The sequence below is a fragment of the Adiantum capillus-veneris genome, chromosome 11 (assembly GCF_014529385.1).
Source record: "Adiantum capillus-veneris isolate H3 chromosome 11, ASM1452938v2, whole genome shotgun sequence".
Lineage (NCBI taxonomy): Eukaryota > Viridiplantae > Streptophyta > Polypodiopsida > Polypodiales > Pteridaceae > Adiantum > Adiantum capillus-veneris.
The window spans coordinates 113,636,254-113,652,793 of record NC_140941.1 but is presented as its reverse complement, the minus strand read 5'-3'; the positions used below and the strand labels follow the sequence as shown (position 1 = coordinate 113,652,793).

The 16,540-nt window shown below is 40.3% G+C and overlaps 1 protein-coding gene across 1 annotated transcript in view; it reads left to right on the top strand.

Moving 5' to 3' along the window:
- LOC147447854 (uncharacterized) overlaps positions 1-9,895 on the top strand; it is a 52,767-nt gene extending 42,872 nt beyond the window's left edge. The window contains exon 2 of the mRNA XM_086523691.1: positions 9,243-9,895. Coding sequence (XP_086379817.1) covers positions 9,243-9,895 — 653 coding nt within the window. The remainder of the gene's footprint in view (positions 1-9,242) is intronic.
- Positions 9,896-16,540: the final 6,645 nt, after the last annotated feature.

Sequence of the window (16,540 nt, the reverse complement as noted above, 5' to 3'; positions counted from 1 at the left end):
ATTTGATTGGACCCCTACAAGCCTAGCCAATCACATGCATAGTGTAAATCAAGCAACCATGCTAGCATTAGGACAAGTATTGACCTTTCCCCTTTGAGAGAAAGGACTTGATAAATGCATAAACAATTAATTTAATTAGCTAATAAATCACTAGACCCCTTGAGAGGCCAACCAATAGGCTTTAGGCACACCGTGAGGGCAACATGGAGAGGAACTTGACACGTGTCCTTGTTGCTTCTTCAGACAAGGTTTGACTTGTGTGAGGGTGTGTGTGTTCTCTCTCATGCCCCTACAATAAGGACTCGCCCCCTCACGAGGAAGGATACTTGTTGACTTTTGGAACACCTTAGCCCCTCAAGCACCTTAGTCATGGAGCACCTTAAGCACCTTAGTCATAAAGCACTTCAAGCACCTCAAGCACCATAGTCGACAAGCACGACAAGGACCTAAAGCTTGGGATGGGTTCCCACCTCAAGCACAGCCCTAGCTTGCCTAAGGTCAAAGGACTTTTAGCACTAATCTTTGGAGGTCTTTAATGAAGCTAGCCCTAAGGTCTTTAAGCTCCATTAGCTAGCCTTGCTCTTTGACATACCATCTCTCATTTGGACCCCTTTAACATTGGCCCCGTATTGAGATAGATCCATAAGCACATCTCTATATTCTAGCCCTTGTTCTTGTTTATTCTCCCACATTAAATGATCATTTTAATATGAGAAAATCATTTGGGTTGGCTAGATATTAGATTTTATGACATTACCATTCTCTTGAAATCACAGTTGTCTTCGACTATGAGGTAGAAGAGATAAAGCCTTAGTCATTAGTCGATGTTTCTTAGCAAGTAGAGGATCCCTTTTTACCCTACGACATCATTCCAAGATGGATGACTAATTCATTTGGGGCTTGGGAGACTTAGTTGCCGCAAGCATGTCTGCTCTTGAGTCCATTTCATTCTCCCAAAGTAGAGTGGCAAATTCTACTTGGTGTTTGAGAGACGTCGTCATCACAAACATGATTCTAAGCATGCATACTATTTAAATTTTTGCACAATAAAAAGAGAATTAGTCTTATAAGATAAAAGAATTGATCATTTAAAAGAAACATTGAAATTTGATTACTCTAATGTAGCATTGTAAGCATTGACAAGGTCTTTTTGTGAATATCAGCAGATAACAGCTTTTTGCCTTTGTTGAGAGATGGATATAGCCTCCTTAATCTTTTGGAAAGATTCTTATAGGTCACAAGCTATAGTCAACAGCAACAAAGATCTTCCCATGTACTTTAAGTAGCAAGAGACTTTTAGCTCTTCCCTCTATGATCTCAAAAGGTGCCTTCCCCGTAGTAGTATGGACAATATTATTGTAAGCATACTCTACAAGGGGTAAGTACTTTTCCCATTGTGAGCGTTGATCTACTTCTATAACATAATTCTTTAGTAGACTGAGTATCGTAAGATTGACTATCTCACTTTGGCCATTCGGTTGTGGGTGATAGGCTGAAGAGAAACTCAATCTTGTACCTAGATTTTCAAAGAGACCTTTCCAATAATTACTCATCATTCTAGGATCTCTATCTGACACGATGGATGTTGGCAATCCATGGTGCTTGAAAATATGAGATATAAAGAGGGCTTCCATTTGGTGTGCCTTAATAGTCTTTTTGATAGGAATAAAGTGTGCTTACTTGCTAAACCTGTCAACTATTGTCCATATTTATGTATTCCCATGAATAGACTTGGGTAATCCAAAGATAAAATCCATGGATATACTCTCCCATGGTGAATTAGGGATTGGAAATGGATGGAATAATCCAGGTTGCTTCCCTCTATCATACTTGTTCTTTTGGTACACCAAACATTTTGAAACATACTCCGGCATGTCTACTTTCATGGTAGGCCAATAGAAGTACGTCTCTACTTCACAAAGAGTAGGTTGAATGCCTCTATGTCCCACATAGGGAGGGGCATGGGATTCATACATGACTTTTTCACAAAGGGAGTGGGTAACACATAGCCTATTTCCATGGAGAAGATAACCATCCTGCAAGAGAATGGTTCTTCTTTCTTCCCCAGTGTAAGGGATGACATTATGTCTTTAAATTCGGGGTCAATAGCAAGTGGCTGATGCACTTTCATGACGACCAAGAGTCAATGTGGTGTCTATAGCAACTCACAATGATCTATCTACTATGGTCACATAGCCTATTGCCATGGAGAAGATAACCATCCCGCAAGGTGAATTGTTCTTCTTTTTTCCCAATGTAAGGGATGACATTATGTCTTTAAAGTTAGGATTAGTAGCATACTCATCTATCATAGTAGATAGATCATTGTGAGTTGCTATAGACACCACATTGACTCTTGGTCATCGTGAAAGTGCATCGGCCACTGGATTCTGCTTACCAACAATGTGAGCAATATGAAAATAAAATTGCAAAAGAAAATTTTCCCACCTCATTTGTTTGTCGGAGAGCTTGGTTTGCGTCATGAAGTACTTGAGACTTTGGTGGTCTATTCGCAAAATAAATGGAGTCCCCAATAAATAGTGCTTCCATGTGTCTAGGACATGTAGAACAGCTAAAAGCTCTTTTTCGTATATGCACAAGACTCGTTCATCGGCATTGAGCCTTCGGCTCTCATATGCTATGGCATGCCCATCTTGAAGGAAGACTACTCCAAGGCAATCACCACAAGCATCACATTGGACGTCAAATGGCTTTAAGAGATCTGGAAGCATAAGCACTGGTTGAGAGGTAAGCTTCTCTTTGAGCTTGTCAAAAACATTTCTCTCTTTAGCAGTCCATGAGTACTTAGCATTTTTCTTTGTTAAGTCATGTAATGGCCTTGCTATTTGAGAGAATTTTTCTATGAAGCGTCTATAGTATGCACACATATCAATAAAGCTTCTTAGCTCATGTAGATTGCTTGGATTAGGCCATTCTTTTATTACCTCCAACTTAGATGGATCCTTGCGGATACGATCATAAAAGATAATATGACATAAGTATTGAATCTCTTGAAGGAAAAATTCGCTCTTCTTTTGATTGATAAAAAGCTTGTTCTCCCTCAAAGCTTGAAAAATCACTTGGAGATGTTGCTTATGTTCCTCCAAAGACTTGGAGTAGATGATAATATCATCAAAGAACACTCCAGTGAATTTGTGGTAGGGTCTAAATATTTTCTCCATCAACGATTTAACGTGGCTGGTGCATTAGTCAAGCCAAAAGGAATCATTGGCTAGATACTCATAAAGACCAAACGTTGTGCGTAACGCGGTCTTTAGGATATCTTCATTCACTATCCTTATTTGATGGTAGCCACTTTTAAAGTCAATCCTAGTGAAATAGGTCAAACCTTGTAGCTTATCAAACAGATCTTTAACTCGCGGTACGAGAAATCTGTTTTTGATAGTGATATGGTTTAGTGCTCGATAGTCTACACACATGCGGTATGTACCATCTTTGTTTTGCACTAAAAGGACTAAAGAACAAAAGGGAGAGGAGCTAGGCCTCACCATCCCTTTGTCTACCAATTCTTGTACTTGTGCCTCATGATCTCCTCTTATTGAGCTTGGGAAACTCGATAAGTTGGCTAGGCGGTGAGCTTCCTGGTAGGATCCCAATTTGATGGTTTTGGAGGTAAGTCCAAAGGGATATCATCGATAAAAACATCTTGGAATCCATTTAAAAATTAGACAAGTCTAACTCTTCTTGATTCCTACCATCTTCATTTGATAAAACATTAGGAATTTTTATAGATCGTTCGACAAAAATCATGTACATAGAAATTGAGCTTTTCATTGATTTGTCAAAAGCAGGAGAATTTACAAGGCGTATGGTGCAATCAAGCTCATTAGCATCTATGTACACGTTCTTTTCCCTGTACTTGAACTACAACCTTCTTTCAGGGAACTTTACATTAATAGCCATACGGTCAAGCCATGGTGCCCCTCAAATGACATCTTCATGCTTGAGAGGAGAAATGAAGAAATCTTCTTTATCAACATAGCCTTGGACATGAAGCCTCAATTTCCCAATCAAGGGAGTAACTGCGGCTTCTTGCCCCTTGAAGGCTCCATCGGCTACAACTACATCTCCCATCTCATGAGGTTGAATGCCTAACTTGGTGGCCATCTTCGTGGATATGAAATTGTGAGTAGAGCTAGGGTCAAGACTCAAATAGGATGAAGGCATCATGCTCCCTTACCTTTCCCCAAGCATAAGAGAGAGGTGATCCTTTGCAATGAGCATCCTCTTTTGGAGCTTTGATCATAGAAGCTCTAGGAATCTCATTGCAGGTATGTCTTTTGGGGCAAGAACGATAGCCATGTCCTGCTCCCCACATTTAAAATCATTTATGGTCCTTACAAAAATCTTCTCGCTCTTCAAGAAAGAGTTTATTTGTACCTTTGTAAACTCCCTTCTCCTGAGACCCCCGTTGTTGTTGTTGTTGTCGCAGTTGCCTTGGGAAGAGTTTTAGGCATTATTCTTTCCCTTTTCATCATTTTGATCTTTGTTTTCCATGGGCTTGGCATTCCTTTTAGCCCCTTGTTGAAAATTGATGCGTGAAGCAATCATAGTGTGGTGGATTACTTTGGTGATAGAATCAGGCCATTGGGAGTTGACATACTCAACCATTTCTTCAGGTAATCCCGCACAGAATTGTTGCTTTTGCTCGACAAAGTCTATCTTTTGAAAGACAATAGTCTTGAGATGTAAATCCCAAAACTTGTCCACATATTTGTGGATAGACTCGTTGGAGAGCAACATCAAACTCCACCATTCGGTAAGCACTTTTTCCTTTGCATCGCTTGCAAGGAATTGCTTCATGATGGAAACTCGTAGAGTTTTCCATGTCTTGGGGCTTTGCCATTGCCACGAAGGCTAGCCCACCATTGACAAGCATGTTTCTTGAAGTGCATAACTACATGGTGTAGCTTGGAGGACTCTGTGAAGCCCTCGTCTCCAAAGGCTGCATCAAATTGCTGGATGAGGACCAATACTTTGTTGGTTGCACCAAAGGTGCCATAATAGATGAGAAAAGAGATACTCTTTCCTCCCTCTTTGAATTTCTTGAGCTTTTGAGACCTTCACCATGCAGGGTAAGATTTGTGATATCCTCTCCTCTTGTATTCTCTAGGAGAATAGCCGTTGCTTTTGTTGGAAGAGGAGGAAGGTGAAGAAAAAGGAGAAGAGGGTGACCTCTTTCTTGCCTTTTTCTTTCTTTGTTTCCTCTCTTCCCTTTCAGAGTGACAAGGAGAAGGACTATGGGTTTGACTGTTTCCTCTTGGGAGGAGTTGGCGATCGTCTAGACCACCGTATTCGTGAAGCCACATCTTCAGAGGAACTTAACGATTTGCTTCTTTCTCGTTCTTTGGATTCATCCTCTCTTATGGGAGAGAGTCTTCTTCTGGGAGTCTCATCAATAGGCCTCCTAAGCTCTCTTTCCTCTTGGAGAGGAAGGGAAATCCCATAAGCACGAAGGTTTTGAGTAACTTCGGCTTGCAAAGCAGGGTTGCCCATAGCTTGTTGCAACCTAGTAACAAGATAATTGACAAACATGGGGGCATCATGATTAGCACCTTCATCTGCAAAATCAAAGTTGTCAATATTCATTCTACTCTCTTGGTTATTGTCAGTCATGCTAATTAAACTTATGTATGAATTACTTTGTGCTTTGGTACCCTCAAAAACCTTAGTCACTACTCTTCTTTACCTTTGAAAATTAGTTTTCAAGCAGCCACACCCGTGTTTAGACAGTGTTGATTGCAAAGACTAGCGGAGAGGGCTAACATTGCTCGGTTGATTATGGTTCCTGTTGAGCTTGCTAGTAGCTCAATAATGGTTAAGCCAAAGGCAAGCCCCAAGAGGCTGCATTATTAAGACTATAGTTCCCAACGGTTTACCTCAAACTAAGTTCTTTTCAACCAAGATAATAGATCCGTGTCCCACTTACCCTATTGCAATGAATAGGTCCAACCTTTCATGGACAAATTAAGGACCTCTCTTCTTAAGCAAGAAAAGAGAAACCAATAGCTCTGATACCAGTGTAATGAAAATGGCCTATGAACGTTGAGAATGGTGGAATTAAGAGAATTAGAGTGAGCATTTTCATGAGACTACTTTGAGAACAGATGAACTTACATAGCGATATCAACATAAAAATTATACTTAATTACCTTGGCATGAACAATACTTTTGCAAGAGAGACAGTTTGAGAACTTGACAATAGTTGAGGACCGGATTTATGTGGAGCCTATTCCCCCTCCAGTAGGATTTTGCTTTATAGATTCTCCCATCAAGAGAGACTTGGTACAATACAATCTTTGTGTTTCTTGTGACCTAGGTGATGCAATGAAGATGAAAAGCTTCATATATCACGAGCATAACATAAACTTTGTAAAACCATCCGGCCTCAATCCCAAGACCTCAAACACCTTCGAAGCTGGAGAGAACTAGCGGGGAATGAGGATAGGGAAGAGGAAGAAGAAGTAACATACAAGAAAGAGATAGTTCCTCACTTATCATCACTCTTCATGCATAGCATAGCATAATAGCATAATAATCATGATGAAGAAGACGACAAGCTTAAGAATTGGAGCATGCAGGGATCTAATATTTACGTAATTACGACAAATTTTGTGTGATCACAAGGTCTTATTGACACATTTACATGATTACACTAAACATGATCACAAAGAATTCTGTTAAGGGCAACCTGGGAAACCCACTAAACTCTCGCCGGGCTTTCCAGTATTCTCGGCGGGCCCATCGGGCTTTTCCATTTTCCCGCAAGGAAATTATATATATACGGGCCCGCTGGGTGTTATTTCTTTGTTTCATCTTTAGAGAGAGAGAGAGAGAGAGAGAGAGAGAGAGAGAGAGAGAGAGAGAGAGAGAGAGAGAGAGAGAGAGAGAGAGAGAGAGAGTTAGAGAGAGAGAGTTGACCGCCTTTGCAGGTACATCAAGAGGAGAGAGGAGAGAGGGAGAGAGGGGGTCGTGTGGGAGCGTGCTCTACGTCGCAGTGCGCGGCAGTAGCGGAGTACCTGAGCACACGATCTGGGTATGTGTTGTGTGGTAGCGTGCCTTTTGTCGTATTGCAGGGCATTGAGAAGGTACCTTACCACACAATGAGAGTGTGTGCGTAAGCTGTTCTACGGAACAATGCTTACCACGGGGGCATCACCTCAGTGACGTGGGAAAGATGGTGTCCTTGTGGTAAGTATTGGCTTATTGTCTGGGTACTACGTCGGTAACGTGGTGAATCTAGTATCCTTGTGGTAATTCAACTTCCCTTCCCATTCCCAAAAAACATATGGACATCGGTCGGTAACGCGGCCATATGATGTTCGTATTCAAGTCATTATTTATCCTTAGATTCAGGCGGCATTCGATCGGTAACGCAGCTAATAGAGTGTTGTTCGTTAGAAGTATCTGTTTTTGCATACATGTGGCGTTTAGATCGTTAACTTGGCCATACGAACGTCATATAATTTGTATGTGCATGTGCAGTTAATTTTTTAAGTATTAAGTATATAAAATACTTGGTCGGTAACGCGACTGTGAAGATTATTTCATATACAAATGTCTGAATTGTTTGATTTTGTTGTTTTTAACTGTCCATATGAAATTATATACTAGCTAATCATATTCATAAGAATGATTTATTCATCAATCATCGCTATTCTGAATGTTCCATTTATATAAATTATATGCAAAAAAGAATTTGCACACAATTTGCATGTTAAATATTCTTTTTTATCTTTTTAAAGGACCTCAAGCATCATCGCTATTGTTAATGCTTCATTTACATAAATTCTCTGTAAAAAAGAATTTGCACACAATTTGCATGTTAAATATTCTTTTATATCTTTTCAAAGGGCATCAATTATCATCGCCATTTTGAATGCTACATTTACATAAATTCTATGTAAAAAGTGTGTGAACATAATTGCATGTTAAATATTTATTTCTATCTTTTTAAAGAGCAAGACGTTCTTTGCAATTTTCTAGTACGATTTTGTATACTTCCAATGTTTTAAATGTTTTTGAAGTCTTTAAGTCGGTGTGTGCTTTGTTTCAACTAGTATGTGCGTATGGAGAAAAATATAAGTTAAAAATTCAATATATGCTGAAATGTGCGAGACTATTATTATGTATTGTTTGATCTGAATTAAGTTATTATAAACCACGTGTTTGATCTGCATTTTACAGGTGTAACAAATTGCAATTTTAAGTGAATATTGTTTTCAAATTTTTATCAATATTTTCTTGCACATTTCTTAAAGTCTTAAAGTCGTGGTTAAGGGTTTGCCTAAAATAGTGTGAGTGTTAGTGTCATTCGCAACCATGAATTTATATTTGATATGCTATTTTTTATTGTCCAGTGCAAATATGAGGCCAGATCAAAAGAAAAGTATTATTCGTGCCATTTGTAAAGAATGTATTTTGGCAATCTCATCATGTGCAGATGGTCGCATGCAACAGATTAGTGAAAGAAATGTCTTCATCAAAGACCTCACTAGTGCTATATGGGAGAACACATATTACAGGCTGCGAGGTGAAGGCCAATACGAGTTGTTGATTCTAGTAGGGATACGAGAATTTGACCCCCACCACAAGGTTAGGATAGTGTTGGACAATATGAAAGTATGTTGCAGAGACTTAAAGGAAGATATCCCACCTGCATGCGACATGTTAAAATTAGAGCTCTGGGATAAATTGTGGGAAGAACATAAGGTAAAGATGAAGCGTGTGAAAGTGCAGGACCAAGCAACCTTACCCAAGAGATTGAAGATGGCCCAAGATGCGCAGCTTTGGGAGGTTGATCCGATACCAGCGGCATCGGCACAATCATGCACACGGCTTTGAACGCCAAGTGCGCTCATCTTGTCGGCATCCCTCATGAAGCCTTGGTAGAAGGTATGAGGGTTGGAGCAGGGTCCTTTGGTGTGTGCACATTGTACACCATCAAAGGCATCTCTTTTTTTCCAGACCACATTACATATGTGGGAAAATGTTACATGGGAGGGAGTGACAGCTTTCAGAGATAGAGCAAGGAATGCAAACGCTTCACCCCTCCATTGTAAGGTGCATTGGCTTTACTACCGAAGCTCTTTGGATCACAATATTCCCATACTATAATGGGGGTACCGTGGGCGACATGATGTGCCACTTACCATTCGCTCACGGATTGTTCAGACGACACATACACAAGCTACAACACGGCTGGAGGTCATTGCCTGTAGAAAATCTTCATGTACAAGAGATAAACACGGCGCGGATCAAAGCAATAATCAAGCAGATGCCAACCATTTATCATGTCATAATCGATGGCGTTGCGGCTCCCCACTCGGTCGGGATAGTGCAGAGTGACTTGCACCCGTTCAACATAATGTTAGACTTTACTCATGCCAATAAACCCCGCGTCGGCATCATTGATTGGGGGATGATGCTTAGAATGCCAGCTAAGCATGCAACAATTAATTATCTGCATCCAAGCGCACAGTCGGACTGTACAGTTTTGGAGGCACAAAGAGCAAGAGATACCGAGATGGCTAAGCGACCGTGGATTGCTCCAGAACTATACGATCCACGGTGCACAGATGCATACACAAAAGCGAGTGACATTTATGCATTGGGCTATCTACTCGATATGCTGGCAGATTTTTGGAGTGTAGCCAAAAAAGTTTATTTTCCAGAAGAAGTTTTTCACCACCCGGATGAAGATGTTATAAGGGCTATTCGGATTAAGGTAGATTGTTGGATGAAGTTAAAAGAGTGGGAACAAAGAAGAAATGCTTCTAACGTGTCGATCTTTTTCAAAGAACAATTAAAGACAGACCCTAACCCTGTCCAACATCCCCTTGTTGAACTTGCACCATCATTTTATCTGATCTAAACATTTTTATGATATACATGTCTTGTCCAGGGTATTCTATTTTTTATTGAAGTGTACTATCTGTTTTCAAGTGGTTCCCCTAATTGAATCAATTATCTTTAGTCATTTCAAATTTGTCGTGTTGAGTGTCGATATTTCAAATTTGCCTTGTGGTTCAATTTATTGCATTAGTTGTGGTTTGATTTAGTGGATTCTGACGTCTAATGTACTGGACGAGAAGTTGCTATCTTGTGCATCTGTGAGACTGTTCAATCTTCCCTGATACGTGGTGCACCACCTGATTTGTTGTGTGACAAAATTTACATTGCCACTCCATATATCGGACGCATATGTTGTGAACATAATCCCACTCTTTGCCAATAGCTTTTTTACTCTTTGGCTTCTGCGTACCACTTGTGCCCACATTTTGCTCTATTGCTTTTAAATTAAAACTGAAGACAAAAGAACCAAATGTTCAATTTTTGAAACATTTTTCTTGTTTTCAATCTATATTAAATTTTGAAAACCATTCGATTTGAAAGTAACCATGATGCACAATATGAGATTTTCAATGCACGCTAGTCAATCCACATATCGATCACCTATATTGTGAGCAAACATACACATTGCAATACAGTCTATGCACGACATAGTAACTACAACAATGCTATGAGAGAGTATACCCTGCAAGCAAGCCCCCAACTTCCTTGGTCGACCCCCCCCCCCCCCCCCCCCCCTCGTAGCTCATGCTGGAAGTTGATTGGACCCCTACAAGCCTAGCCAATCACATGCATAGTGTAAATCAAGCAACCATGCTAGCATTAGGACAAGTGTCCCCCTTTCCCCTTTGAGAAAGAGGACTTGATAAATGTATAAAAAATTAATTTAATTAGCTAAATTATCATTGGACCCCTTGAGAGGCCAACCAATAGGATTTAGGCACACCATGAGGGCAACATGGAGAGGAACTTGACATGTGTCCTTGTTGCTTCTTTAGACAAGGCTTGACTTGTGTGAGGGTGTGTGTGTTCTCTCTCATGCCCCTACAATAAAGGCTCACCCCCTCATGAGTAGAGATACTTGTTGACTTTTAGAACACCTTAGCCCCTCAAGCACCTTAGTCATGGAGCACCTTAAGCACCTTAGTCATAAAGCACCTCAAGCACATAAAGCACCTTAGTGAGCAAGCACGACAAGCACCTCAAGCACCCTAGTCAGCAAGCACAACAAGTACCTCAAGCCTCGCCCGGGTTCCTACCTCAAACATAGCCCTAGCTTGCCTAAGGTCAAAGGACTTCTAACACTAACCTTTGGAGGTCTTTAATGAAGCTAACCCCAAGGTCTTTAAGCTCCATTAGCTAGCCTTGCTCTTTGACATACCATCTCTCATTTGGACCCCTTTAACCTTGACCCCGTGTTGAGATAGATCCATAAGCACATGTCTATATTCTAACCCTTGTTCTCGTTTATTCTGCCATATTAAATGATTTGTTTAATATGAGAAAATCATTTGGATTGGTTAGATATTAGATTTTATGACATAGCTTGAAACTATTCCTTGAGAAATTACAATGAAAGGAAACCATTTTTGAAAAGCTATAGCTTACAATGTCCGGATTTGAACATTGTTGCTCTTTAAGGCTATTAGGGAATCACCATGTGTGGCAGGTGAATGGCATAAAATGGTAACCATCTTTTTGCAACATTTTTCAGCCTACTCAAAGTCCTCTTCCTCATATGTGTATATATTTTTCTACGCTATTAAGTTATCTAGAGTAAATTTCCCCTCTTTGTTTAACCTTTGTGGTGACACATACATTTTACTCTTCCCAAAAATGTCACCTTAGTCATATATTTATATTACCACACTTTTCTTTTTTGATTTGTAAATAAAATTAAGCATACAATAACCAACTATCTACCCCCAAACTTTCTTACCTCTTGTGAATTAGTAGTAGAAAAATAATATATCCATCTTCCATCCCATATAGATAAATTACCATGGGAAATCAACTCTCCACTTGTCTTTACCAAAGATTATGGTCCATCTCTACAAGTCTTCTATGCCCTCTACATAGGTGGCCCAATATCTCTTAAGAATATACATATAGTTTTTCTCATTTCAAAAAGACTCAAATTGTATATTATTTTCACAAGCAAATAATATTGGGCCCTTATCTATTTGTTTAAGCATCACACCCCTTTGAAAAAGCATGATTCCCCTTGGATGCATATAAGCAAAGGGCCCATACAAGAAGACTTGGAAGCAAAAGGTTCCCTAGCCTAGTGTGGACCTTCCAAACCGAATTCCTTGGTGCATGGGCATGAAGAATAGTCCAAATTCATATCAAACATGTTGAGGAGGTCAACTTTGCCTTTTGAAGCATGTCATTCCGAGCTACAGGTAAAACGTTATGGTCAAAATAGTGTAAATCTGTCAGATTCACAGCAAAAGGGAACTGTAAATCAAATAAATCAAGAGGGTGAGATCTTATTTTTCCCCTACTCATCTTCTAGAAGAGCAATGAGTGTTCAAGGTCACTTGCATGTGATGGAATCAACCTAAAGATGCTTTCTAAATGCCAAGATAGACAAGTTGAGATACCCCGTAGGAGCCACCCGTAGGGCCTCATGGTGGGGCCCACCTACATTATGCACCCCAATGGAGCCTTCACGGTCTAAAATGATATTTTTGGTGAATAAATAGTCCCTTTTATGTCCAATATTCAATGAGTGGTCAAAGGACACTTAATTAGGGCTAATCACTCACCCTAATTAAGTGTAGCATAATCCCACTCCTACACAACTATAAATAGCCCCCCTTGGAGAGACTCAAGGACACACACCTATATTTTCAACTTCATGTTGTTCTTGATCAATAGTAGAGAAACCCCCAACTCTCCCTCTTTCACATCCTCCCTCATAACCCTCCTCTTTGGAGGAAGTGCAACTCTATCCTCCACTCTTTCTATTCTACAATCTCTTACTCCATCAATCCAATAAATCATTGTATGCACCTCAATAACTTGTAAATACATCATGATCTCTCTCATGGTTATGTTAATGATCATTAAATCATCTTCAAACAATCAAGTGTCGCAATTCGTGATGGTTAGCCAGCGTCTGTCTACCCCTTAAAAGGTGTGCGAGAAATCAAGTAAGTGTTCTACTCTCAATTTACCATTGGTTTGTTTCTCCACAGTTATTCAATTAGTCTAAAGAAAATTCTCACTCCAACTCTCTTTTGCTTCATTACATATGCATGTGGCTACCTCTCATGGTGATTTTATTTGTCATGGCATTGCATAGATGGAGATGAGCTTTCTATGCAAAGTGTGTTAGTTTGATGTAGGCGATTCTCTTGGGTGTTTGAGAGGCAGGTCTTGTGCGCATGATTTTTTTGATGAGTGATTGAGAGAGGAGGAGTTTGGATGTATCATGGGTATTCTTATGGGGAGAAGGTGAATGCTATTCCACAAATTGCATATTTACATTTGATGCACGGCATTGGGTTGCATAATCGTTGATGGTGTCAAGTGTCCAAAGTGTACATAGAGTAAGGGTTCTCAAAGTGTGTTGCTTGAGTGGGTGAGTGTAAGTGTTATTTTGATTGGTTTCCTTCTCCACTCTCAAAAGAAGGTGGTGCCCCAAGTAGTGTGCGTATCTCTTTATGAACATTTTGTGAGGGTAGGCCCATTGGTTTGGGTTTAGAGGCCCCATTTCAAAAAGCTCACCCTCATAAAGTGGTGCCCCCACGGAGGAACATATTTCCAAGTTACCTTCAAATTTTTAGTGATGAACAATGGAGTCTCCATCTATCTATTTCATTTTGCACAACACATTAGAGTAAATGTTCACATAGATAGAAAAGTCTTTTTCCAGCAACGCATTGTTTTTATGTTTGGTGCAGAAAGACTTAGAGAAATACTGGCATCACCCAATCCAATTATACTTCCAATCATCAATTATGAAACTTCTTTTGATGTTAGCGTGTTCATTTTGTTTTAAAGGCAGGAACAAGGAGTGGTGAAGGGGTGCTCAAGGGCCATATGAAGGAACGAGGTCTTCAAACCAACAACGAGGAGTAGCACATGAATCACGATCAAAACAATGAACCTTTTAGGCTTATTGCTCGGCAATCCATTCATATAATCATTGCAACTAAGTTTAGGTTTCAATCTATCATAAGGAGGATATTTGGATCCACTCGCCTCAATGAAATCAATGCTTCAATTAATCCATTTATTCTACCTATGATAAAGTACGAATTAACAATGGATGTGTACATCTTCATTTTAATGTAATCAGATTTATAGTGTCAACAATCTTGTGCGGCCCGTAAGAGAAAAGTTTCTTTTAAATTTTTTTTCAAAAAGTCTAAACAAAATGTCAAGTTCTTTTCCCACGTTCTATGCAAGAAGTGGGGAAGATGCGCATGAGTTTCTTGACAACTTGGAGATGACACATCTCATATCCGAGAGAGATGAAGAGGAAGTAAAGCTACGAGGCAAAGCTACGAGCCTTCCCATTGGTTCTAAAAGCAGAAACTAAAGCATGGTATGAGACCTTGCAACCCCAAATCAAGTCCAACTGGGAGAGACTGCGAGCAAGCTTCCTCTCCAAGTTCGGGCAAGGTGATACTTCTGAAGGACTATGGAAATGTCTTATTGGACATAAGCAGGTATCACTTGAAGACTATCCCTCTTATGAAGCAACCTTTGTCAATCTATGGGGTAGGTGGGAGGCTACATTAGAAAATCATGGTGGTGCACCTAACTTTCTAAAAAAAGAGAGATTCATGGTTGGCTTGTATCCACTTTTAAAGGCTAAAGTAGAGCTAAAATTCCCATCCACCTTCGAAGAAGCACGTGAGGTAGCCATCATCAAGTTTAGAAAACTACACTTCCAAGCACATAGAGCAAGGGGTTTGAATGAAGTGAGTGAGAGGGAGTCTTCACAAACCATGGAAGCACCAATTAGGGCCCCTCTTGCACAATCTTCACAAACAGGAGATAACTCTCAACAAGAGGTTTTACAAAGGCTAACTCAACAGCTTGAGAACCTCACTTTGAATCTAGTGCAGGGCCTACCTCAACAAAGACAACCAAGAGAAGGGAATCGCAATCAACGAAGACAAGCTCAAGAGTTGTGATGTTGGAATTGCAATGAAATGGGCCATGGAATGTACAATTGTCCACATCCAAGGCGACTTCCGGGAGACATATATCCCCCTAGACTGCCTCCTCTCACTGTGCAACAAGAACTAGCTCAAGGCCCACAAATTCTTCGTCGACCACCACCACCAACAAATATACCTCCCGTCCCACATGAGGAGGAAGAAAGAGGAGTCAACATCACCAAGCTAGAAGAGGTAATAGATGAGCATACTCTAAACTTTGATGTTATGTCGGCAGAAAAACGCACAAGAGCACATGATAAGGATGAAGACATGAGAAGTCAAGGAACAAATTCAGCTAGAAGGGACAAGAAGAAGAAGTCAAAGATGGAAGAAGCTGAAAGTAGTAGGAAGAAAAGATCAATGCGAAGGGAAATTGGTATCAATGACTTCCCATTGGGAAAGGAGCTAGAGCCCTACAACATCCTGGAGGATTTACAAACCCAAAAGCCAAACATTTCATGGCCTCAACTTCTACACCTATCAGCCAAAGTAAGAAGGCAATGGCCAAAGTTGGTAAGTACAAGAATTCCAAAAAAGAAAGCAAATCTTTCCATTAAGGTTGTGGCCTCAAAGCTACAAAAAGATGTGGAACCCATTGTGGATGCTTACATAAGGGGTAAAAAGGTGTCTAATGTATATGTTGATGGTGGAGCTCAAATGTGTGTGATCACGGAAAAATCAATGAACAGGTTAGGGCTTGAAATTACAAAGTCCTCTAATTGTCAAGCTAGGCTAGCCAACAACTCAAGTGTGAAGTGTTTGGGGATCATTGAAAATGTAAAAGTCTCTGTATGTAACATAGATGCACGAGTGGATATGTATGTCATGCCAGCTAAGGGGGAGGGCTATCCCATCATCCTAGGGAGGCCTTGGCTCATTGCTGTGAATGCAGATAAAAAATTGGGAAAGTGGTCGTTTGATTCTTAAGAAGGGTCAACCGGTGGTGTATGATTGGCGAGAAGGAAAGCAACTAGATATCAACTATGAAACCACGGCAGATGAAGAGAGCGAGGAGGAGAGTCCTCACTCAAGTGATGAGGAAGCACCAACCAGTGAAGAGGAGTCTTCTTTGGAGGTAATGGGAATTGTATTTAACGCCAACACCCAAGATGTTTCTGTAGAAGTAAAGCCAACAGACAATCACACACGAGGGGATGAAAGATGCCACCACCTTGAAGAAGGATTTGAGAAGATGCTTGCAAAAGATCTTACTTGTGAGGAGAAGAGGTCCTACATCAATATGTTAAGGAGGTATCCCAATTTGTTTATCACTAACTACTCACAAATAAGAGGTGTAGATGTAATAGAGCATCAAATTGAATTGAAACCAGGGACCAAACCCGTGGCTCAAAAGTTAAAGCGACTAGGATCTGTGCAACAAAAGGCCCTCCTACAAGAAGTGAATCGACTCTTGAAGGCTGGCTTCATCTATCCAGTATCCAACTCCGAATGGGTATCACCTATTGTAGTCACTCCCAAGAAGAATG